The sequence below is a fragment of the Balaenoptera physalus genome (genome assembly GCF_965194825.1).
Source record: "Balaenoptera physalus genome assembly, chromosome: 10".
Classification (NCBI taxonomy): domain Eukaryota; kingdom Metazoa; phylum Chordata; class Mammalia; order Artiodactyla; family Balaenopteridae; genus Balaenoptera; species Balaenoptera physalus.
This window is the reverse complement of record NC_138889.1, coordinates 33198816-33224561: the sequence shown is the minus strand read 5'-3', so window position 1 is coordinate 33224561 and position 25746 is coordinate 33198816. Positions and strand designations below refer to the sequence as shown.

At 36.4% G+C, this 25746-nt stretch overlaps 1 protein-coding gene across 1 annotated transcript; it reads right to left on the bottom strand.

The window, feature by feature from the left end:
- Positions 1 to 1387: 1387 nt before the first annotated feature.
- MMP3 (matrix metallopeptidase 3) lies at positions 1388 to 19781 on the bottom strand. The gene is made up of 10 exons (XM_082409995.1): positions 8304 to 19781; positions 7283 to 7527; positions 7044 to 7192; positions 6794 to 6919; positions 6247 to 6411; positions 5916 to 6060; positions 4888 to 5021; positions 4439 to 4598; positions 3231 to 3334; positions 1388 to 2292 (listed from the first exon to the last, which is right to left on the bottom strand). The coding sequence occupies exons 1-10, from the start codon at positions 8412 to 8414 to the stop codon at positions 2192 to 2194; spliced, it is 1440 nt and encodes a 479-aa protein (XP_082266121.1). The 5' UTR covers positions 8415 to 19781; the 3' UTR covers positions 1388 to 2191.
- Positions 19782 to 25746: the final 5965 nt, after the last annotated feature.

Below are 25746 nucleotides of genomic sequence, written 5' to 3'. Positions count from 1 at the left end.
TGAGGAAAATTAACTTTTCATACAAAATGTTTTTTACCTTTTGAATTTGTGCCGTGGCTACATAGTACCTATCAAAAAAAAATAAACCAAATAATTTAGTTAATTTTTAAAATAAAGAAATGTTCAATCCCCGGCAAAATATTGTTATTTATTAGGGTACCATCTTAAAATTTCTCATATGGTGTGTCTTATACTCATGGTTTTAAGAACAATCTAAATGCTGAAAAATCCTATATGTTTATATCTTCTCTCTCTTTTAAAAATATTGAGATATAATTTACATATAACATTGTATTAGTTTTAGGTGTACAGCATAATGATTTGCTATATGTATACATTGCAAAATAATTACCACAATAAGTTTAGTTAACATCCATCACCAAACATAATTACTGTATCTTCTCTTTTGAGTTCTAGACTAATTTACCTCATGGTCTTACTTGGAAATCTCTCAGACATTTCAAAAATTGGCAAAACTGAGCAATTCTTCCTAACTCTTGCCCTTTCCTCAGAAACCTGCTTCTCTTCAGGTCTTCCCCCATCAACCCTTATGCTCAAGGAAGCTATCTGGGAATTATTCTGGCAACATTTCCTCTCTTAAACTCCATATCTGAGCCATCATAGAGTTCTGTTGTCAATCATATATATATATATATATATATATATATATATATATATATATATATATATGTATTCCTGTCTCTGACTCTCCACTGTGACCACTTTAGTCCAAACCATCATCTTCTCACCAAGTTTTCACGTCTTCCTTCAAAACCTTCTCCAATGCCATTCCCCCAAAACTTCTTCTAAAACCACCCAGATCAAAGTAGATCCTCCTATTATTCTATCAAAGAAGCCTAATTTTTTTCCTTTTTAACTCTTACTAAAATTAGTTACATGTTCATGTTTGTCACTATTTGCATATATTCTTTCTTGCTGGATTATAATCTCAATGAGGCAGGGACTGTGTCCATTTTCTCAGGCTCCTATGCCCACAACCTAGCACAATGCCTGACACACGGAATATGATTAAAAGATTATTCTCAAATGAATTAATAATTTACAGCATGAATGAGCTCTTACTGTGTAGCAGATACCGTGTTACACTTATTACTTAGGAGTGGCAAACCAGTTTTAGGATATGCAGTTGTCCATGGGCTTGTGGGCATGGACAGATACAAAATGAGTACAGGAGGATATTTTCATGTGCGAATAGGGGGAATATGAGCACATTTGTTTGCTAAGGCAGGGAAAGGGGTTCCATTGATGGAATATAAGTAAAATATAAGTAAAAGCAAAAGATGAACAACAGGTTTATTTCCCCACCTGAGTAATGAAGTATGTGAACTAGGTGATTTGCTATAATTATAGGATTCTGCTTCACAACTTTTTTTTTTCAAACATCTTTATTGAAGTGTAATTGCTTTACAATGGTGTGTTAGTTTCTGCTTTATAACAAAGTGAATCAGTTATACATATACATATGTTCCCATATCTTTGCATCTCCCTCCCTCCCACCCTCCCTATCCCACCTAGAATCTAAGGAAAAAAAAAAAAAAAAAAGGTCATGAAGAACCTAGTGGCAAGACGGGAATAAAGACACAACTTTTTTCAGAGCCTGCCCTATAAGGTGACAACTTCCCTAGATCTTTCTCCTTAGGTATGTCAGGAACACATACGATGCCTGGTTGGTGGAAATAGCATCTCTTTTGTAGGGTACCTGGGGAGGGCAAGTGGCAGATTGTTTCCAGTTCTGGATGAGCCCATTGTGAGGTCCCAGCTGTGGAGATCCTAATCCTGCCACCTCTACTGTCTCCTGCTCAGTCCACAATGCGCCCAAGATTGTGAGGACAACTCGTCCTTGAAACAAACAAAACAATAAAATAAAATAACTGACAACTCGTCTTTATTAAATAATAAGAAAATATTCTATATAAAGTCACTTGTCTGTTGCACAAGTGCTTCTTCCTTCCCTGTGGGAGGCTACCCCATGTGAGCAAAGTGCAAACACACAGCCCATTTGAATGCCCTGAAATTTGTGAAGCTAACGGGCAAGACACACCAGCTCACACTCTCATTCTCAGTCACTGCACACACAGGAGAAAATGAACCATTTCAATTCACAGAGACTTAGGTGAAGAGATATCAGCATCATTTAGAATTCGCATGTTATGCCTTCTAAGCATCTCTCCTAACAATTCAACCAGCTGTTACTCTGCAAAACATGTGTCACTTTCTTTGCATTTGGGTCAAACTCCAACTGCGAAGATCCATTGAAGAAATAGAAAAACCCTGCAAATACAGACAGGGGAAATAGTGAGATATTTTTTCCAATAAATAAATTTGGCAAAGTACAAAACTCATAATAATAGATACCTAAAAGCAGAAAGTGTTTATAGAATTATACTACTTGCCAGGGACTACGTTAAACATTTTACATGATGTTTTTTCATTTATTTCTGCAACAATCCTAAGAGGCATGTATATCTAACTCCATTTTACAGATGAAGAAGTTGAGGTTCAGACAAATTTAGATGCTTGCCCAAGGTCACTCAACAGGGAAAGAATGGAGATGGCACTCATCTTCAGCTCTGTCTGACAGCAAAATCATGCTCTGAGTTATTAGGTTATTCTGCTTGCAGTCAGATAAAATTCTCTGCATCTTTGGAAACTTTGGAAACTGTGGTATCTTTAAGCTTTTCCTTCCCAATACTCCTCCTCCCCTTTCCTCATGAGGCAGCCTGAGGGACATTTCTGGCCTCAGAGAGGCACAGGGACTCTTTCAGAGCCAGATGATCCTTTATGGCTCTGCCATCATGGTGCTCAGATTACCTTTCAATAAAGATCATCTATCCCTCCACCCATCTATCCCTGAGGAGGAAAAAAAATCTTTTTTTAGACTTTGGGCTCATGGAAAGTTAAATATTGGCAACTGACTGACTACTCAGGAAAGACAGAGAAAATCTCCCTGGGAATTAGTAGCAGCAGTGGGATAGAGAAAGCCAGCTGGTCAGTGTTAAACTTGGCCACACCACTTGAGGGAATTTTTATATAGCTTATTATATGAGGTAGTCATATAATTGATATGAAATTCATAAGTTGAAATTTAGGGTTGAGAGGAGGAACCTGGTTAAAGAAAACTGTTATGAAATATTTCAATTTTCCTCTTCCCTCTGATACTATAGACTGTTTCAAGTGCCCCACTGCCAACAAAATAAGGGTCCTCTTACCAAATGTTTCAAAAACAGCATCCACCTCTGGGTCAACCCCTGGGAAGTCTTCCACTATTTGCTTGGGAAAGCCTGGCTCCATGGATTGTCTCTTCTCATCAAATCTGCACCGAGTAAAAGAAAAAAAGCTCAGCATTGCATGGAGGTCATGTTACCAAAATTCGTAAATCATGTTAGGTTTAATGTGGAATTCTAACAAACTTTCCAAGTACTGCAAATAAATGTCAGACATGTTTAGTGCTACAGAAATGTGTGACTTTAATGGTACTGCAAACTTAACTCTTAAAACCTCTACCAGAAACAGAGGTAACACCCTGATCTAGCAGATGCTGTTTGTTACCATATTTCTTAGGTCTGGACAGAAAGAATCTTAATCATCCTTCTATCACAAAGATATGAACATAAAGTGAATTCAATCATTCATCTAAAATACAAATTTGAAGTTCTCTATCATACTTTGTACATATATGTTGTCCCTACCCTGCACATCTGGATTTCCTATGGCAGTCTCCTATGAAAAGGGATTGGGACAAGAAGCAAAGCACAGTAAGTGCATCTTTGATTGTTGGCTGGACCTTGGTTGGTCCGCCCAGATCTCAGAGTCTGGGCAGATAGCCCAAGAATTAGCCTCTCTGAGAGTCCTATATAGCTAGACTGTTATTACCTGTCATCCTCTTAGGCAGAGGTAATGAATGGGTGAGGCTAAGGGAAGCCCTTGAGAATCACATAGTACAGTTGGGAAATCAAGACAGACACTCAAACAATGAGTGGATTATAAGACAAAGGGAAAGGAATGATTTTCCTGTGGCCTGGATTCGCAGGGCTTCTTTCAAAAAAGAAAAGTACAGTTGGGTTTGGAATGCAGCAGGGAAAGCTTCATGGAAGTAGTGGGACTTGAGCCAGGACTTGGAGGATGGGCAGGGTTTGTGTCGGTGGAGGAGAAAGGAGAACACTCCAGGCGGATGGGTCAACAACACAAAGGGAAGCTCCAGCTTATTGTACATGTGACTCAAAACAGGGGAGCTTAAGAAATGCCTGTTATCAGGCACTGCTATATTTGAAAGTAAGTACTTCCCCACAGTTGTCTAAAGCCCCACCATTCCTATTGTGAGGGACGCAGGTCTAAGAGTAAGGCGGGGGATTTCCTTAGAGAAAGAAAATAATTTCCCTAATTAGGATCATACAAAGTCATTCCAGTCAAATTTTACCTCCAGTATTTGTCCTCTACAAAGAAGTATGTTTTCTTCTTTTCCTTATCAGAAAAGGCTGCATCTATTTTCCTTATTGTTGAAGGAAAACCCAGGGTATGGATGTCTCTTGGGTAACCTGCTTTCACCTCATTTCCTCTGATGGCCCAGAACTGATTTCCTGTGGTTTTTTTTTTAAAAATCACAATCACTTTGAATCTATAACAGATATCTTTGGTTTTAGAAATACTTCTTAGCATCTTTAATTTTCATAGTAAAAGGGAAGCCAGAATTTTAGATTTAGTCACCAGCTCAAAATAGACATTAAACAAAAATTTGCAGCTTGAATGAATGAACACAGACCAAATGAGGGAATTTACAACTCTGAGCAATTTCCAATTAAACTCTTAATCAATTTTCCAGAGAGGCTTTATTTCAGCAAGTTAAAGAAATTATTATATAATAATTACCTTTAAAAATGAAAACGCTGTCTTTGCTAATAACTTCATATGCAGCATCTATGCCTGAAGGAAGAGATGGCCAAAACGAAGAGATCAAATGAAATTCAGGTACAAATGTCCTGAAGGATTTGCGCCAAAAATGTCTGAAAAATATGTAAAAAGAAATGAAAATTGAAAGAAGTCTTTCACCTTTCAGCATATTTTCTTCATTGTCCTGTCTCACACATCTTCCCCCATTCCCACATCCTCTAGGCTCGATGACAGACAGAAATCAGGTATGTTGTCACTGGGGAAAAATCTTTCCTTTTTTTCCAGAAGATTGCACTGGACCTGTTGCCGTAGGATTCCAGAGTAATGTCTTCTGTGAAAGGAAATTTATCTTACAATACAAATTAATCAGCTGACTGTAACCTTTAAATATCTACAATTCATGCAAAACAATATATATATTATACCATCATTTATATTTTCAAAAAGATAGACAGATGTGTGTGTATGTATACGTGCATGTAAGTATATTTTTATATATACACAGAACAATTCTGGAAGCATATTTAAGAGTTCATCACTATGGATGAAGATAGGGAGAACTGAGGAACTAAGAGTCAATGATGTGGTGATGACTTCCTTTTAACTTTCTTTCCACTTGTGCAGTTTTATCATGTGCATATTTATCCAGCAGTGAGTAAATTAATTGATTAAATGTAATGGTATCCTGGTATCATTTTTAAAGGAAGTAAAGATAAAATTCTGATTCTAAAGTTCTACTTGTGCCTTTTGAAAAGCAACTGTAACTTATAACATTTGGGAATGACAATTACAGGGTAAAAATCAAATCATCCTAAGTCTTTGAAAATGAACTTGACAATTTTAGGAAAATGTGGAAAGTGAAGCATCAGAAAGATTCCAAGTTCAGAGCAAAATTTTTTGTTTTAAATATTTAAAAATCCCTATCAAGTTTCTGTTTGTTTTCCTCGCTAAGCATTGTATAGATACATCAAAAGAATAGATAGGAAAATATAGTTTTCTGGTCTGACCTGTCTTTAAAGAACAGAATTTCTCCCCTCAGAGTGCTGACTGCATCAAAGGACAAAGCAGGATCACATGTGGCTGGTGTGCCAGGTTCTGGAGGCACAGATTCTGTGGGCACCACAGGGTCATCTGGAGAAGCTGTCGGAGGTCCTAAAGGGAACAGATATGAGGATGCAAACATTAGAAGAAAGGTGATTCTTCTGTCAATTTATATCCTTTCCAAACATTCTCAAAGTGCTTTGAGTTAAATTACAAATGCTTTATGCAGCATTTTGAAGCTTTCCTGAAGACCGTCATTGCAAAGTTACAATGCCTAATTTTTCCAGCATCACTCACCATACAGGGACTGAATGCCATTCACATCATCTTGAGAAAGGTGGAACCGAGTCAGGTCTGTGGATGGCTTGTAGACTGGATACATCAAAGCTTCACTGTTGGTAGAGTGTTGGAGACCCAGGGAATGGCCAAGTTCATGGGCAGCAACGAGGAATAAATTGATCCCTATTTAAGAAATCATAAATAATAGTTACTCATTCCTTAAATACATGTACATTACACAGATCAGCTGTGTATTATATTTGTTTACTTCCTGGAAACACACAGTGCTTCCCCCCTCTTTTTTTTTCTTTTGGTTAATTGATCAATTGACTGAGTACACTTAATGGAAAGCCAAGTGTTTTTCAAGGCTCATTCTTGAAATCAATCTCTGGGACAAAGTATCCAGCCATATCCAATTACTCCCATCTCCAGCCTGATTCTGCTGATTCTTGACCCATTGGGAAATCCATAACACCCCATTTCTTCAGTATTCTTAGCTATTAAGAGTTCTCCAAGTTAAAACAAAAATCAACACTGAAATCATTCTGAGAGATGTATAACTAACCTGATGTATCCTTTGTCCATTTTTCATCATCATCAAAGTGAGCATCTCCATAAATCCCTGGCCCAGGTGGATAGGCGTGAGCCAAAACTTTTCCAGGTCCATCAAAAGGGCTAAAGTCTCCATGTTCTAAGAGAGAAAAAAATTTTTATTGGCAAGATTAGTAATTAGGATCTCTCTGGAATCTTTTCTAATGAAACAACAACAGATAAAATTTTGCATGGGTTTTTTTTCCCTTGTTTCTGTTTTTTACCTCGAAGTGCAAAAATTATCATTATGTCTGCCTCTCCTTCATTGATCCTGGAGAATGTAAATGGAGTCACCTTCTCCCAGACTGCCAGAGCTTTCTCAATGGCAGAATCAACAGCATCTCTTGGCAAATCCAGTGTATAATTCACAATCCTGTATGAAAAAAAATTGAAGATACTATTTCTCCTGTGATAGTGATTTATAAACCTCAGTATTATGTCAAAATCTCTTTGGACCCATTACCTGTAAGTGAGGTGAGTTTTCCTCCACTTGGGCATGCCAGGAAAGGTGCTGAAGTGACCAATGTCAGGAACCCCACATCTGGGCTTGCGTATCACCTCCAGAGTGTCAGAGTCCAGCTTCCCTGTCACTTCCAACCCCAGGAACCTCTGCATTTCTTGTATTTTTTTAACTACAGGACTACTGTCCTTTCTTCTAACAAACTGTTTCACATCCTTTTCAAGGTTGTAGTAGTTTTCGAGGTATTGCTAGCAGAAACATAAGTATAGTTTTTAGGTCATTCTTATGATTTTTAGTGGAGTGGTTTATGGTAAACTTGTACAGTTGCTCACTTAATCTATTTGAAATATTCCTCTAGTTTATTGAAATCAAAGTAAGTGTCATATTTGTTTAATTCTTCAATTGCAGACTCCTCCTTACTTTCATTTTATCTTTGTAACAGAATATCTCTGCAGCTTATTTTACTACCAAAGCAATGAAAATTGCAATGAATTGGAAAATCAAGATAATTATCCAGGGAACTTAAAGGAGAAAAACAAAACAAACTTCCTTGTGCATAATTGTATATTTCAGCTACATTTATTCAATTTTCCATTTTATGCTTCTCACAAGGACCTGGCTTGAGAAAAAAACTTAGACAAATCTCTATGTCTAAACATGACACCAGAAATAAAAACATCCATCTAACTTTATATTGGATTAAAATACCTACAGAAGTTCCAAAGCAAGATATATTTCATATACTCTCCACTTGCTAATCATGTGTCTTAAACAGTGCTGCTAGTAAGGTGGCTTTGATCTTAGGAAATTACCTAATATCTCTGGCTTTTGTTTCTTCTGGCATCAAAAGAGGAGTCCAAATAGGTGATACTGAGACCTTCTCCACGTACAACACTCTATAACTCTCTGCCTTTGAACTTCTTATACATTAAGTTCAAACAATTCTGTGAGTTTTATAAATAGAAAGCAGAGAGGGTTTCCACTTGGCCCTGTCAGGGAGCGTGAGGGCTGGCTCCTTAATTACCTGAACAAGGTCCATGCTGTCATCCTTGTCCTTTGCAGCTCTGTCCAATGGATAGGCTGAGCAAACTGCCACACATAGCAACAGCAGAACTGGAAGATTCCTCACTTCCATTGACTTTTCTCAGCTCTCTGTTGTCTTAATGCCTTGCTCTCTGCCTATCTTCTTCTAGGTTAACGGTCTGGAGTCCGACTTTTATAGGGTGACAATGTTTGTTTAGATCACCCACACACAGCTTGACTCATGATTGCTTTCCTATGAATGGCAGCAAGACCATTTCCAAAAATTCCAAATCCAAAATAGGATGATACAACCTACTTTACTAATTTCTCTCAACCTTTCCAATTTTGCAAGTCAAAAGAGTGATTAATCTCCAGGAAATGCTTCCTGTCTTGGTAAGAAGAAAACTGGGGCATTTTTTTTTATTCTGGAAAAAAAAAAGTGACTGGAATTTACTAGATAGTTTATGTTTGTGGATTTGAGAAGTAGGATGACATGGTAAAAAAGTCAGAATTCTGTAGAACTTTTAAATGTAATTTTAATTTAAGAAGAACATATTTAAAATCAAATGTAATAAGATATAAGTAAATGCAAAGCTGTACATAAATAGCTGCAGTCTATACTATTAAATTCTGTAAAAACAGAAGAAATACTATCTAGAATAAAATTGAAAGGGAAATTCACTTTTTGAGCCTTTGATTTGAAATACCTATTGTCACATTCTGCTTGGATTTGTTAGTCCTTGAGGAGGAGATGCTCATGGGAAGGATGCTCATTCCTCAAGATTTTGAGGAAGAAGGACACATATCCATTTTCTTTTGGTTGGTCTTAATTCTGTACCCAATTTATTAATGGGTGATGGACCTGTAAGAGCTACTCCACAAATACTCAAAGAATTGATATAAATTACTTTGTTCACTAGACTGAAATTCTTCTCTGTCTTATCTCCTACTCTTTTCTTATTCTCTTTCAATCTCTTTTCTTCCTCCCTAAATTCAAATTTGTAGATATTTTAAAGTTAAAAAAAAAGCCATCCTAAATTCTTGTCCCTTGTTTATCATTTTTCTCTTCTCTTCTCCTCCTTTTTTTCCTTTTTCTTTTCCTTCCCTTCCCTTTCCTACCTTTTCTTTCTTTTTCTTTGTCAACTAGAGTACTGCTCACATCACTTGTGTGAAATAAATGCTGGTAAGGAAGACCTTAAACTTTCCCAGAAGAAGAAACTTTGTTAAACACTTTACATACAATCCTCCTGCCACCTGCCACCCACCTATCTCCCCACCAACCTCACTTCCTATATCCTTAGAAAAATAAATTAAAAAAGAAACTCAAAAGGGATGAAAGTGGGAGGAAGCAAAACTTACACTTTTTAAACATTTACTAAGTGCACAAACTTTTATTTATCACCGCACTTTGTTTTTTCTTTGTTTGCTTGCTTATTTGTTTACTAAGAGCAGAATATCCTGGGAGTGAGAATTAAATAAAATGATGAATAAAAATGTGCACTTAATGAACATTTAATAAGTGTACATTTTGATTTCTCCCACTTGCATCCCTTTTGCATTTTCCTTTTTTGCTTTACTTTTTGTGTGTTTTTAAAGAAATATTGGAGATGTTTCACTCAATATTTATAGAAGATGTAATAGGATTCCTCAGTGGTTGTAACCTGTAGCTGGAGGTTTCCAGATGCCTAATGACCAGTTGGCAGGGGGTTATACGGTACATTTAAGCATCCATTTTTAGGCTAGATTCTGTTCAAAGACACCTCAAAGCTAGAGTTCTATATTCCTTAGTGTCTTGTTTCATTTTGACTGAGATAAGGGTAAAATACTTGTTTACACTGATGTCAGGGCAGCTAAGGGGGTTGGAGTGGTAAGGGCTTGTACCAGGAAGAAACAATGAAGTCAGGCAGAAAAGGCAGTGAGAAATTAAAAGAAGAGCTGTGACATCCACAATTGTCAATTCCTTCTAAATTAAGGGTTTTACTTTGTAAATTTTCTCTGCTAGCATAATTTATAAAACATTTTTTAAATTTAGAGGGAAACTTGACAGACTTTATGTTTATTTTCCCAACTATTCAAAAGTGATTGACAAAAGAGGCCATCTTTTTCCTGAGAAAATCACAAGTTTGCCAATGCAGAACTTTGTCATCTTTTAAAACAGACTTCTCTGAGAGGTCTTCCTTGAGCCCCAGGAAGAGTTCATTACTTATTTCTTAACAGTATATGTACCTTCCTGATTTTTCATACTGAACTGTAGTGTAATGGTTTACTTATCTGCCTCCCCATATTACTGTAAATTCTTGAGGGTAGGGACTGTTTCCCATTTATTTCTGTACTCCTAATACTTAGGGTGGGGCCTTGCATACAGCAGGAACCTCAAAATTTGGTAGAGAATTAATTAATATATTAATTATGAATGAAAGGCTCACAGCAAAAGTCAAACAGGTAAATGAAAAGTCAAAAATTTCACAAATGATGCATATCTAAATTCCCATATCTTACATGTCATATTTACTAAATACCCTAATAACTGATTTATTTTATTTTATTTTCATAGAAAAAGTTTCAAGCTATCCTCTTAAGTCTCTCTAATAAGAGAATAAATAAAAGACTTATATACTTAAAATACTTATTCTTATATCTATTGAACACTCAAACTAAGACTGTGGAATCAAGGAGTTTTCTGACAATGAATGAGATAGTTTGAATTTTGTGGATTAAATTTTAAAAGAGAACAGATTAATGCAAAGGAATAGGCAAATTACACAGTAACTGAGTGAAGGAAGGAAGGGAAGGAAGAGGAAGGAAGGAAAGAAGGAAGGAAAGACAAAATGGAGGAAGGAAGAGGGGAGGGAAGGAGAAAGGGAAAGGGAAAGAAGGGAAAAAAGAAGGAAAAAGAGTAAGAAAGAGTAAATATTGGCTTGGCCAAAAAGTTCGTTCTGATTTCTCTGTCGACATTTTTAGCCAACCCAATACATTAAATGTAGAGGGGAGTTGTGAACACTAGGTAAAAAATGGGCTTTTTCTACACAGGAAGGAAAATGACTGTTCCACAGAACAATCATTTGTCATATGGTGAAATATATACAAGGGTCAGAATGGGTGCTTTTGTAAATCTAACCTCCAGGGATCAGAGGTCTAGAAGTAAACTTAAATCTGATCCAAACTTAGATTCAAAAGCAGGCAGTTAGTCCAAGTAACATTCTGTCTCATAAGTTTTCACTTTTGTCTTCCTATTTATCATGATTCTCCGTGACTAATCAGATGAGATAACACATGATCCTTGCTACCTCCAGCTGATACATCATTCTTTCAGGTAGTCATTCATTTCTCAAGTGTCTGAGTCTTAAATGCTTCAGAATAAACAAAGTAAGACTGTAGATTTGGAGATAATATTTAAATGAGAAATATAGAAAAAAAAAGTGACCAAATTAGCTACTTAAAAATAGGAAAGAAGGAAGGATGAGATGACAGAATGAAGGAATGAATGAAGGAGAAAAGGGTATAATCTCATAGAGGAGATGACCTCTGCATAAGATTTTATAAGAAATAAAGAAAGAAGCTGTACCGGAAATATGCAGAAGAAAAGCTGTTTAGTTTAGAAAAAGCCCAAGGTAAAGCCACAAATAAGTGAAGCCTGAAATGATTTGGACATAGAGGAAAATCCAGGAACAGGATAAACAACCATACAGAGTCAAGAAAATTTAGAGTCTATACGTAAAATGGCAAAGGGTTAATTTTTTATTGAAGTGAAAAATGTGTGAAGGGGAATAATGAAAAATGAAAAATAAAGTTATGGGAAGACAGATTGAAGCTCATTGTGGAAAGCCATTAGCCTGCAGCTAAGATGTTTAGTTTATTTAATTTATTTTACAGCAAGTCCCCTACATATGAACCTTCAGGTTGCGAACTTTCAAAGATGCGAACATGCGTTCCATCAACGTCAGGCGTGAGTGAAATTGCAGCTTGCCCTCCCTCTCCTATTGCTGACCATCTTTCAGCTCTACCATCTCCCACCTCCTCTCCCTCCTCCAGTCAGTAACTCTTCTTGCCCATTCACTCGATGCCAGCCCCTTTATGGCAGCTGTTGTACTGTACTGCTGTACTTTCCAAGGTACTGTACTGTAAGATTAAAAATGTTTTCTTTATTTTTTGTGTTTGTTTGATTTTATGTATTATTTGTGTGAAAAGAATAATAAACCTATTACAGTACAGTACTATATAGCTGACTGTGTTAGTTGGGTACCTAGGCTAACTTTGTTGGACTTATGAACAAATTGGACTTATGAACGCACTCTCAGAATGGAACTCGTTAGTATGTAAGGGGAATTACTGTAGATGTTTAGTTGATTTTGTTGGTGATGGAAAGCCATGTTTCTACAAAATACATTCAATTAAATTTTTTACATTTCAATAAAATTTTATATTTTTACTATAGAAAATTTAAAATATAGAAAAAAGTTAGAGGAAAATAAATTATTTACATTCAAGCTGCTAGGAGGAAAACACTATTAACACTTTACTGTACTTTTGATTTTTTAATACCTGTGTATACTTTTTTACATCATGCTGATCATGGAAAAGTTATAAAATTTTATCTAATTTTTTTTCCACAAAACTGAATCTCATCAGCCAAAAATAAGCACTAATAAGGTGATGTATTCCCTCTGCATTATAGAATAAAACATGTTGCTTATGGGTTTCTTAAAATGTACATTTTTCATGGTTGAAATCAGATCATATATGCTAATTTTTATGTCTGTTTTCCACAGAAACATTCAAACATTTTAGTTGGAATGTGAACTAGCGTAGAAATAGGGAATTGAGAACAGATAATATTTGCACATGGAATGACTATCTTTTTCATTTATAAAAGCCTAATGACTCAGATCACTCAACAGGAGTGGTAAGTGTGTTGAAATCCATTATTCAAATTCCTTAGCAATAACAATGGCCGTTATGTGACTCCAGGCAACTCTGATTTTATGGAAAGAAGGAGAGCATTTTGTAATATTCTTGGCATAATTATTTCAATTGTGCAAACAAATAACAAAGTTTTTAGTGGTACTCCAATGGGCAGTATATTTCATCTGATTGTAGGATATAAAATGTTGCTCGAGAAACACTTTTTTTCATATGATGATTAGAGTAGAAGCAGAAGGGAAATAGGTGTGAGAAGCAGCATGGACCAAGCATAACCCCATACTGCCAAATCCACCTGACAAGTCACCTTTCAGTTAGAAAACTGCAAACAAACCAAGAAAAGATAGCTCTGTTAAACTTTTTAGAGCCTGAACTGTGCATTCTGGAATTGTTCATTTTGAGTCAGTTGGCAATTGTGTCTTTATGTAATTTTCCAAGGGTGGTTCAGGAGAAATTTACTGATTCTAGCATATCTGAGCATCTCTTTTGTTAACCTCTCTTATGGAAGATATCTTGGATGGGTATGCAACTCTACGGTCACAATTTCTTTTCTCTTCCAGAATCAACATCCATCCGATAGAGATGTAGCTTCAGTGTTTTCTCATTCATAGAAAAATAAATGTCCTTGTCTCTGATCAGACATTTGAGGAAAAAAATATATTTCTAGTTCTTTCAAACAACCATAAGTTCCTGAGGTTTCATATGATAAACATAGATAAGCAATCTTTTGTTTTATCCAATATAGCTTCTCTGTCCTTATAAACAGTGGAAAAATGTATTCTAAAAGAGCAACTTTGTTTTCAATGTTATAACTTCATTTTTTCCTTGCATTTTATGTGCTGTAGTGCAAGTTTGGGAAAGACTACTTCAGTGGCTACTAGCCAGTGTCTTCTTTTTTTAAAAGAACTATTAAATATACATATATATATAATTTTCTAATTATATATAGTTTTGTGCTTTACATTTAGGTCTGTGATTCATTTTGAGCTAATTTTTGTGAAGAGTGTAAGACTGCATCTCAATTCAGTTTTTTCCATGTGCATTTCCAGTTGTCCCAGCACCATTTGTTGAAAATACTATCTTTGCTCCATTGCATTGTCTTTTATCCTTTGTCAAAGATCAGTTGACTATATTTATGTGAATCTATATCTGGGCTCTCTATTCTGTTTCATTGATCTATTTATCTATTCTTTTACCCATACCACACTGAGTTGATTACTGTAGCACATTGTCCTCCTTCAACACTGTGTTGGCTATTCTGGATCTTCTGCCTCTCAATATAAACTTTAGTATTAGTTTGTTATACCCAAAAAATAACTTGCTGGGATTTTGATTGAGGCCATTTGTTTTCTCAGACTGAAAATTTTCCCATTTAATGTTTTTTGTAAGATAAGTGAAAACATTGGAACATTGCTTCTGTGAGATTTATCTGGCAGTAGTGATTGAGGTGGATTAGAATAAAAAGAAAATAACATTGACTGGTTTATTATAATCATCTAAGTGAGCTGTAAGGGGAATCTGAAGGATTGCAGATATAAGTAAAAAGAATTGAGAATGGAAAGAGATGATACAGACAGAAAAGGGACAGGAAGGATAAAAAAGGCATAACATAAATCACAGCAAGATCCTTTTTGACCCAACTCCTAGAGAAATGGAAATAAAAACACAAATAAACAAATGGGACCTAATGAAACTTAAAAGCTTTTGCACAGCAAAGGAAACCATAAACAAGACGAAAAAACAACCCTCAGAATGGGAGAAAATATTTGCAAATGAAGAAACTGACAAAGGATTAATCTCCAAGATTTACAAGCAGCTCATGCAGCTCAATAACAAAAAAACAAACAACCCAATCTAAAAATGGGCAGAAGACCTAAATAGACATTTCTCCAAAGAAGATATACAGATTGCCAACAGAAACATGAAAGAATGCTCAACATCATTAATCATTAGAGAAATGCAAATCAAAACTACAATGAGATATCATCTCACACTGGTCAGAATGGCCATCATCAAAAAATCTAGAAACAATAAATGCTGGAGAGGATGTGGAGAAAAGGGAACACTCTTGCACTGTTGGTGGAAATGTAAATTGATACAGCCACTATGGAGAACAGTATGGAGCTCCCTTAAAAAACTAAAAATAGAACTACCATATGACCCAGCAATCCCACTACTGGGCATATACCCTGAGAAAACCATAATTCAAAAAGAGTCATGTACCAAAATGTTCATTGCAGCTCTATTTACAATAGCCAGGACATGGAAGCAACCTAAGTGTCCATCATCAGATGAATGGATAAAGAAGATGTGGCACATATATACAATGGAATATTACTCAGGCATAAAAAGAAATGAAATGGAGGTATTTGTAGTGAGGTGGATGGAGTTAGAGTCTGTCATACAGAGTGAAGTAAGTCAGAAAGAGAAAAACAAATACAGTATGCTAACACATATATATGGAATCTAAGGAAAAAAAAAAAAGGTCATGAAGAACCTAGTGGCAAGATGGGAATAAAGACACAGACCTACTAGAGAATGGACTTGGGGATATGGGGAGGGGGAAGGGTAAGATGTGACAGGGTGAGAGAGTGGCATGGACATATATACACTACTAAATATAAAATAGATAGCTAGTGGGAAGCAGTCACATAGCACAGGGTGATCAGCTCTGTGCTTTGTGACCACCTAGAGGGGTGGGATAGGGAGGGTGGGAGGGAGGGAGATGCAAGAGGAAGAGATATGGGAACATATGTATATGTATAACTGATTCACTTTGTTATAAAGCAGAAACTAACACACCATTGTAAAGCAATTATACTCCAATAAAGATGTTAAAAAAAAAAAAAAGGCATGGATGCCATTAATCTTGCAAAATGGGAAGAATTGAAACTAGCTCATCTACAATTGAGGTTGAGTTCCTTTCTTTGTGACGTGGCAGGTCTCTCCCTGGTGTGGAGAAAAACAAAGACCAACCAAATAAGACCAAGCAATTGCTATTTATCCAGAGCTTGCTGTAGCAAGGGAGTCAGACACCAAAATGTGTGTTTTCACAGAGACTCAAAGCAGATAGACACATGGGAAACATTACGGTGTGGAAAAGGGAACTTTTCGTATATATCCTGATTGAAAGCTATTGATCTGGGGATGCTGTAGGTGGGCTAACTAGAAGTGCGTATCCTGTGAAATTGGTTAGGAAATCCAATTGGATCCTCAGTTGGAAATGAGACAAAAATAAGGCAGTCAGTTTCTCAGAAAATCTTAAGCATTTTAGATTGATTATCACAGAAGGTGTCGTTTAGCCTCCTGGATTGTCACTAGAGATAACAATCTAGCTTCCTGCACTTACAACAAGCTGGCTTCCTAGGTTGTTTATTGAAGATAAGGAGATTGGTTTCCTGGGCAGGTTGCTACAGGTTGTGGGTCAAAGTTCTATTTTTATATATAGTACAATCATTGTCTGTTTGTCTATTCAGTCTCTCACTGGAAAAGTCTCTACTCCATGTCTTATGCACCTCTGAAATAGATGAAAGTTTGGGGTATTTACACTTGGCTGAATTACTTTTTATTTTGTTATCCATATATTTTTTGATTAAATTCTGGAATTTATAAGTGCTTTATTCTGCAGGTTAGGTCAAATATCTGTAACCAGTGATACTCATTGCTCTGACAAATCTGTGTAATGATCCTAGGCACTGCTTTGCCACGGCTGAGACACTTCACCTTCTTATGAGTCATGATTTGTAATGTTGACACACCTTTTTGGATGGGTCATATTATGTAGGAAGGACAAAATGAAATTGTATTGTATAACTAAATTAGAGTTGGATATGTACCAAGGCAGAGCTAACTCACATAAACCTAGAGAGCATGTGTTGGTGTGCCAGCTTACTCTCCATTAAAGCTATACCATTAGAATAATGGAATAAAGGTTCTGAACTTTCATTATTTTATATACTTTTAGGTAATTAGTGTCTCTTACTCTTCTCAGAATGTGTAGTATGGTCAAACAGGTATGTATCAGAACTCTCTTTTAAGAAAGGAGAAAGCCACTATATATTGATTATCTACTATGAACCCAGCATGTTATATTATGTGTAATCTTTACACCCACATTACAAGGTAAATATCAGTATCCTCAGTTCACAGATGAAAAAATGGAGTTCAGAAAAGTTAAAACATTTGTTCAAGTTCACATACACAGTAAGTAGCAGAGATGATGCACATGTTGTTCAGTCAAAACCTATAAATCAAATAGAAACAAGAGTTTGTAGTGTCTTCAGACTAAATTAAATCTCTGCATTTCATCTATTTATAACACCATCTTAGCCTGGACCTAACCCTTTCCAAAAATTTTCTCTCTCAAATATTCATATTTTCAAAAACTAAATACTGGCTACGTCTATTATCCCAGTGTATGTCTCATAGTCTTCAATATTAGGGCCTCCTCTCATGAATTTCTGACGTTCTGACTTCCCTCTCCTCTTTCTAAGTCCAGTCTTTCCTGTCAATTATCTTTCACTTGTGCTGTCCATATGAAACCCAGTTAGGACAAATGTCTATGAGCAGTGAGTATGTGATATTGAAATTCAAAAAACCAAAGTCTCCTCAGTCAGCAAGGTTGGTCAAAGTTCCAATTCCAGAAAACATCAGCAAAACTCTTGCTAGCCATGAATTCCTAAGTGCTCATTAAAAAAATCCAACTCTAAGGTTCTAAGCATAAACACACAATTCAGTACCTTTGTGGCCCAAAACACATTTCACAATCCTTCCTTCCTTTGAAAATCATATTTTCTGCAATTACAAGATTGGAACATACTGTTCCAAGTCATGAATTTAGAGGAAAAGTGGAAAAACTTCTCAAATTTCCACCCTCACTTATATTCACATCTCCCTCAAGATATTTTATTGTCAACTTGACTGCTCAAAAAAAGTACAGAATTAGAGTAAGATTTTTGTTGTTGATAATTTATTAACTCTTTTATCTTGCCCCTAATAGTTGAGCCAAATTGTATCAGATCATGATCCTTATTAGTTGAAAAATTATTAGTCAATAGAATCAAAGTGGGATAGTAGAAACAGCTTGAGTTTGGGTGAAACAGTCCTCAGTTAGAATCTTAATATGGACTTACTAGGTCTGTGACACCAAACAAATTATTTACCTTCTCTGTGTCCTTTTTTCTTTATTCTTAAAATAGCAATAAAAATGTCTATCCTACCCCTGACTACCCGTGGGCTGACACCAGCCCAGAGGGCCCATGGACCCCAGCTTGTGCAGCTAGCTCCACGGGAACATGGCTCCATGCTCTAGCAGGCCCACAGCCACTGCATGAGACAGGACCTAGCAGCCATTTGGACCAGCTCCACCTTCCAGTGTGCACACTGTAGTTGGGCCAGCCACAAAAGAAGGGGGCACACAATTCAATTAGGGGACACACAACTCAATAGGGGACACTTCTACAGCATATAGCTTTAGTAACCAGAGGGGAACATATTGCTGACCCCCATAGGACATGTCCTACATAACACCACTTTTCCAAGATCTGGAAATTCAACTGACCTACCTAATACATAGAAGTAAACACAAAGAAATAGGCAAAATGAGGAGACAGAGGAAAATGTTCCAAACAAAGTAACAATATCTTTTAAAAAGTGAAGATAAGCAATCTATCCAATAAAGAGTTCTAGGCAATGGTCATAAAATGCTCACTAAACTTGAAAGAAGAATGGATGAAAACAGTATGAATTTCAACAAAGAATTAGAAAATAAAAAACAAACAGAGCTGAAGAATACAATAAATGAAATTTTAAAATATGATAGAAGGAATCAACAGTAGATTAGTTGATACCAAGGAATGGGTCAGCAATCTGGAAGACAGAGTAGTGGAAATCACCCAAGCTGAACAGAAATAAGAATTTTGAAAAAATGAAGATAGTTTAAGTGACCTCTGCGACAACATCAAGCATACTTAACTTGCATTTAAAGGGTTCCAGCAGGAGAAGAAAGAAAGAAAGTGGAAGAGAACTTATTTGAAGAAACAATAGCTAAAATACTTCTGTAAATTGGGGAAGGAAACAGGCATCCAGGTCCAGGAAGTACAGAAAACCCCCAACAAGATAAAAGTAAAGAGATCCACACCCAGACACATTATAATTAAAATGGCAAAAATTAAAGATAAAGAGAGAATGTTAAAAGTAGCAAGAGAAAAGCAACTAGTTACATACAAGGGAACTCCTATAGGATTATCAGCTGACTTCTCAGCAGAAATATTGCAGGCCAGAAAGGAGTGGCACAATATACTTAAAGAGATAAAATTTAAAACTTATAATAAAGGATATTCTATCAAACAGGGTTATCATTTAGATTTGAAGGAGAGCTAAAGAGTTTTACAAAGAAGCAAAAGCTAAAAGATTTCAGCACCACTAATTTGGCTATATAAGAAACGTTAAAGGGACTTCTCTAAGTGGGAAAGAACAGGCCACAATTAGAAATATAAAAATGATAAAAGGAAAAATCTCACCAGTAAAGGCAAACATACAATAAAGGTAATAGATCAATCATTTAGGGACTTCCCTGGTGGTGCAGTGGTTGAGAATCTGCCTGCCGATGCAGGGGGCACGGGTTCGAGCCCTGGTCTGGGAGGATCCCATGTGCCGCGGAGCAGCTGGGCCCGTGAGCCGCAGCTGCTGAGCCTGCGCGTCTGGAGCTTGTGCTCCACAACAAGAGAGGCCGTGACAGTGAGAGGCCCACGCACCGCGATGAAGTGTGGCCCCCGCTTGCTGCAGCTGGAGGGAGCCCTCGCACAGAAACGAAGACCCAACACAGCCATAAATAAATAAATAAATAAATAAATAATTTAAAAGCTAGTATGAAGGTTAAAAGACAAAAGTAGTACCATCATCTATAACCAAAATAAATAGTGAAGGGATTCACAAAACAAAAAATATAAAATATGATGACAAAAGCAGTAAACTTTGGAGAGAGGGGAGTAAAATTGCAGGGTAGTTAAAATGTGTTTGAACTTAAAACATCACCAACTTAAAATAATCAAATATATATAGCTGTATATAAATCTCATGGTAACCACAAACCAAAACTCTATAATAGATACACACACAAAAGGGAAAGTAATTCAAACAACACTAAAGAGAGTCATCAGATCACAATGGAAGAGGGCAAAAGAAGAAGAAAAGAACGGTAACAACAACAACAACAAAAACACTACAAAATCAACCCCAAAACAATTAAAATGGCAATAAGTACATACCTGTCAATAATCACTTTAAATATTAATAGATTAAATGTTCCAATCAAAAGAGATAAAGTAGCTGAGTGGATACAAAATTAAGACCCATATATATGCTGCCTATAAGAGACTCACTTCAGATCTAAAGACACACACGACTGAAAGTGAGAGGCTGGAAAAAAGTATTCCATGCAAATGGAAATAAACAGAAAGCTGAGGTAGCAATACTTATATCAGATAAAAAAAACTTTAAAACAAAGACCGTAACAAGAGAGAAAGAAGAACATTGCATAATAATCAAGGGCTCAACCCAAGAAGATGATATAAAAATTATAAATATATATGCACCCAACATTGAGGCACCTAAATACATAAAGAAAAGATGAACAAACATAAAGGGAGAAGGTGAAAGTGATGCAATAATATTAGGGGACTTTAACACCAAAGAGACATCAATGGACAGATCCATCCAGACAGAAAATCAATAAGAAAACAATGGCTTTAAACAACACATTAGAGGAGATGGACTTAATGGATATATAAAGAACATTTCATCCAAAAGCAGCAGAATGCACATGTTTTTCTAGTGCAAATACATCAAAAATACATCCACAACTGGAACAATTCTCACAGAATACTTACTGAAAGCTTGCAGAAGATCTCATACAAGCAAAGCTTCAAGATAGAACCCCACATCACCAGGCAGGACAAAGGGAAAAGGGAGAAGAAGAGGATTTGGGATGGGACCAGTGTCCCTGGGAGGGAACTGTGAAAGAAGGAAGGTTCCCTCACCTTGGGAACCTCCTTCACTGGCTGGGAGGTCCGCTGGGACAGACAGGGAGCTTCAGAGGCTCAGAGATACACCAGCAGAGATGATCCTTTTCACATCACCACATTTCCCAAGTTCGAGTGGTGTACTTGCTGGTGTGTACAGTGAGTGGGTGCTGAAACTTGGGCTTCAGCAGATAGACACAGGGAGAGGACTTGGTTTAGCTGTGCAAGGACAGACTGAAGGGAGTGAATTGTGGCCTGGGCCACAACTGGGGGTGTGTACAAGACAGAGGCAGGTCTGCCACAGGAGCCCCATTGTCAAAACAACAAGGGAGATGCATGAATCTGCCACAGCAGCCTCATTATCAGCACACTCAACAGGGCACTGCTCAGGGCTGTCATGGGTTTTGAGAACTTTGTGGGCATGTATACATAGAGGTGGGGCTGAAACCTGAGTCAATTACTGGCATTTCCATAGCAAGCATGGGGGCTTAGCTTCTGCAGTTTCTGGGCAGGCAGTTTTGTGAGTGCACATGCATGCCTAAGGGGCCTCTGAGTTATTTTCCAGTTCTTTCAGAGCAGAGGCAGTCCCCAAGTGCAGTGCCAGCAACATTGATCTTTGTGGGCACACACAGGGTGGCAGCCTGCATAACAAACTTTCATGTCCCTGTGGAGAATTCCTGGGGAAGAATATGCAGCAGGCTCCTTTCCCAAAGGGAGCACTCCAGTACCACCTCCTCACACCACAGCTTAGACCTGGATCTGGGGGCTTCTACTCCAACAGCTGGGGAGCAGACCTTACCCCCAACAGGTTTGTGCCAACCACAGAGCAAAGAGGAGAGCCTGCCCAACATCCAGCGTAGGCTCTGGTCTCCTCAACACAAAGCACACCCTCTATCAAGGGGGAAAACACCAGCACACCCTGATGGAAAGATGGGGCAAGCATCCATACCAAAAGCAGCCCTTGCACCAAAAATATTGGACACATACTGTCTACACAGAGTCACTCACATATAAAAACAACACTTCAAGACCAAAGGAGATAACTCTTTCCCCTAAATTAATAGAGTCAGAGAAATATAAGTAAAATGAAAAAGCAGAGGAACTACTCCTAATTAAAAGAACAAGAGAAATACCCTGAAAGAACAATGAAACAGACCTCTCCAGTCTACCAGTTCCCAAATTCAAAAAAAGTGATAAAAATGCTGAAGGTATTAAGACTATCAATAGAAACAGAGCTCACTGTAACAAGGAACAAGAAACTATAAAGGGAAGCCAATCAAAATTAGACAACTAAGTTGCTGAGATGAAAACTAAGCTAAAGGCAATAAATAAACTAAATAATCAGTGATCTGGAAGATAGAATTATGGAAATCATTCAATCAGAGCAGGAGATGGAAAGACAGAAAGCAACATACGAGGCCTATGGGAAAGTATAAAGTGTGCCAATCTACACATAATAAGAATCCCAGAAGAAGAAAGAGAAAAGGGGATTCAAAATATATTTGAAGAAATTATGGCTGAAAACTTCCCAAACATAAAGAAGGAAACAGATATCCAGGTATAGGAAGCACAGAGAGTCCCAAACAAAATGAACCCAACCAGACCTACTCCAAAACATATCATACTTAAAATGGCAAAAGTTAAAGAAAAAGAGAGGATTCTAAAGACAGCAAGAGAAAAAACAAAGAGTTAGTTATAAGGGAATCCCCATAAGGCTATCAGCTGACTTCTCTGCAGAAACTTTGCAGGCCAGAAGGGAATGGCATGATATATTCAAAGTCCTGAAAGGGAAAATCCTGCAACCTAGGATATTCTACCCAGCAAGATTATAATTTAAAATAGAAGGAGAGATAAAAGAATTTCTCAGACAAACAAAAACTAAAAGAATACAACAATACTAAACCTATCCTAAAATAAATATTGAAAGGTCTTCTCTAAATAGAAAAGAAGCTAGAATCTACAGGAAAGAGAAATCACAATAGGAAAGGTAAATATATAAAATAATTGAAGATCACTTAAACAGATTAAAAAACAATAAAAAAAAACTCTGTGAAAGTGATTATAACTATAGGGAACAGCAAAAGGATAAAGATGAAAATATAAAGTAGGTTATCAAAATTATGAAATGTTGGGGAAGGGAATAAGAAAATGTAAATCTTTTAGAATGTGTTTGAGCTTATATGACTACCAGTCTAAAGCAAGTAGGTCTAGTTACAGGTTAACATACTTGAAAACCAGGGTAACCACAAATCAAAAACATACAACAGATTCACAAAAACCAAAAAGAAAGGAACTCAAGCATAATGCACAAGAAAACCATCAAACCACAAAAGGAAAAATAAAAGGAAGAAGAAAGAAGAAATACAAAATCAACTGGAAAAGAAGGTTTAAAATGTCATAAATACATAATTATCAATCAATTCTTTAAATGTCAATGGACTAAGTGCTCTGATCGAAAGACATAGAGTGGTAGATTGGACAATAAGACAAGAAACTACAATAGGCTGCCTACAAGAGACCCACTTTAGAATGAAAGATACATATAGATTGAAAGTGAAGGGATGTAAAAAGATATTTCATACAAATGGAAATGACAAGTAAGCAGGGTTAACAATACTCGTAACAGACAAAATAGACTTAAAACAAAGGCCATAAAGAAAGACAAAGAAGGACACTATATCATGATAAAAAATCAATACAAGGAGAGGATATTACACTCGTTAACATATATGCACCCAATACAAGAGCACCTAAATACATAAAACAAATACTAACAGACATAGAGGGAGAAACTAACAGGAATACAATAATAGTGGGAGACTTTAACACCTCACTGACATCAATGGACAGATCTTCCAGACAGAAAATCAATAAGGCAACAGAGATCCTGAATGACACAATAGAACAGTTAGGCTTAATTGATATCTACAGGACACTGTATCCAAAAGAAACCAGAATACACATTCTTTTCAAGAGCACATGGAACACTCTTTAGGATATACTATATACTAGTTGTTTTGTGAAACAACCCTCAACAAATTTAAAAGGATAGAAATTATTTCAAGCAGCTTTTCTACCATAATGACATAGAATTAGAAATCAACCACAGAAAGAGAAACAAGAAGAAAAAAAAAAGATTACTTAGAGACTAAACAACGTGCTACTAAAAATCCAGTAGGTCAACAGTGAAATCAAAGAGAAAATTAAAAATATCTTGAGACAAATAACAATGAAAATACAACCATACAAAATCTTTGGGATGCAGCAAAAGCACTTCTAAGAGGGAAGTTCATAGTCATACAGACCTTGCTCAAAACACAAGAAAAATCCCAAATAAATGGCCTAACCTGCCACCTAAAAGAATTAGAAAAAGAAGAAAAAACAAATCCTAAAGTCAGCAGAAGGAAGAAAATAATAAAAATCAGACAGGAAATAAATAAAATAGAGATTTAAAAAAGAGTAGAAAAATCAATATAAAGCAAGAAGTGGTTTCTTGAAAGGATAAACAAAATTCAGAAAACCTCTGGCTAGGCTCACCAAGAAGAAAGGACCCATATAAATAAAATAAGAAAAGAAAGAGGAGAAATAACAACCAATACCACAGAAATACAACAGAAAAAAAAATTATGAACAACTATATGTCAATATAATGGACAACAAAGAAGAAATAAACCAGTTTCTAGAAACTTAACAGCCTGCAAAATCTGAATGAAGAAGACACAGACAATTTGAAAGCAATCACTAGCAGTGAAATAGAAACTGTAATTCAAAAAACTCCCTGAAAACAAAAGTCCAGGTACAGCTGACTTCTACCAAACATACAAAAAAATTATATCTATCCTTCTCAAATTCTTCCAAAAAATTGAAGAGAAGGGAACACTCCCAAGCTCATTCTATGAAGCTACCATCACCCTGATAACAAGACCAAACAGACACTACTAAAAAAGAAAATTACAGGCCAATATCCATGATGAGTATATATGCAAAAATCCTTAACAAAATATTACCAAGGCAAATCCAACAACACATAAAAAGGATCATACACCATTATCAAGTTGGATTCATCCCAGGGTCACAAGGATAGTTCAACATACACAAATTAATCAATGTGATACACCACATCAACAAAAGAAAAGACAAAACCCATATGATCGTCTCAATAAATGCAGAAAAAGCATGTGATAAAATTCAACATTCATTAATGACAAAAAATACTCTCATCAAAGTGGATATAGAGGACACATATCTCAACATAACAAAATCCATTTATGACAAACCCACAGCCAACATAATACTCAATGGTGAAAAGCTGAAATCTTTCCCACTAAATTCTGGAACAAGACAAGGATGCCCACTCTTACCACTTCTACTCAACATAGTATTGGAATACTATGTACATAGTATCACATAAGGAAAAGAAATAAAATCTATCCAAACTGGAAAGGAAGTGTTACCTCTTTGTATCTGCATATAAATGTCCTTATATGCAGATGACATGATACT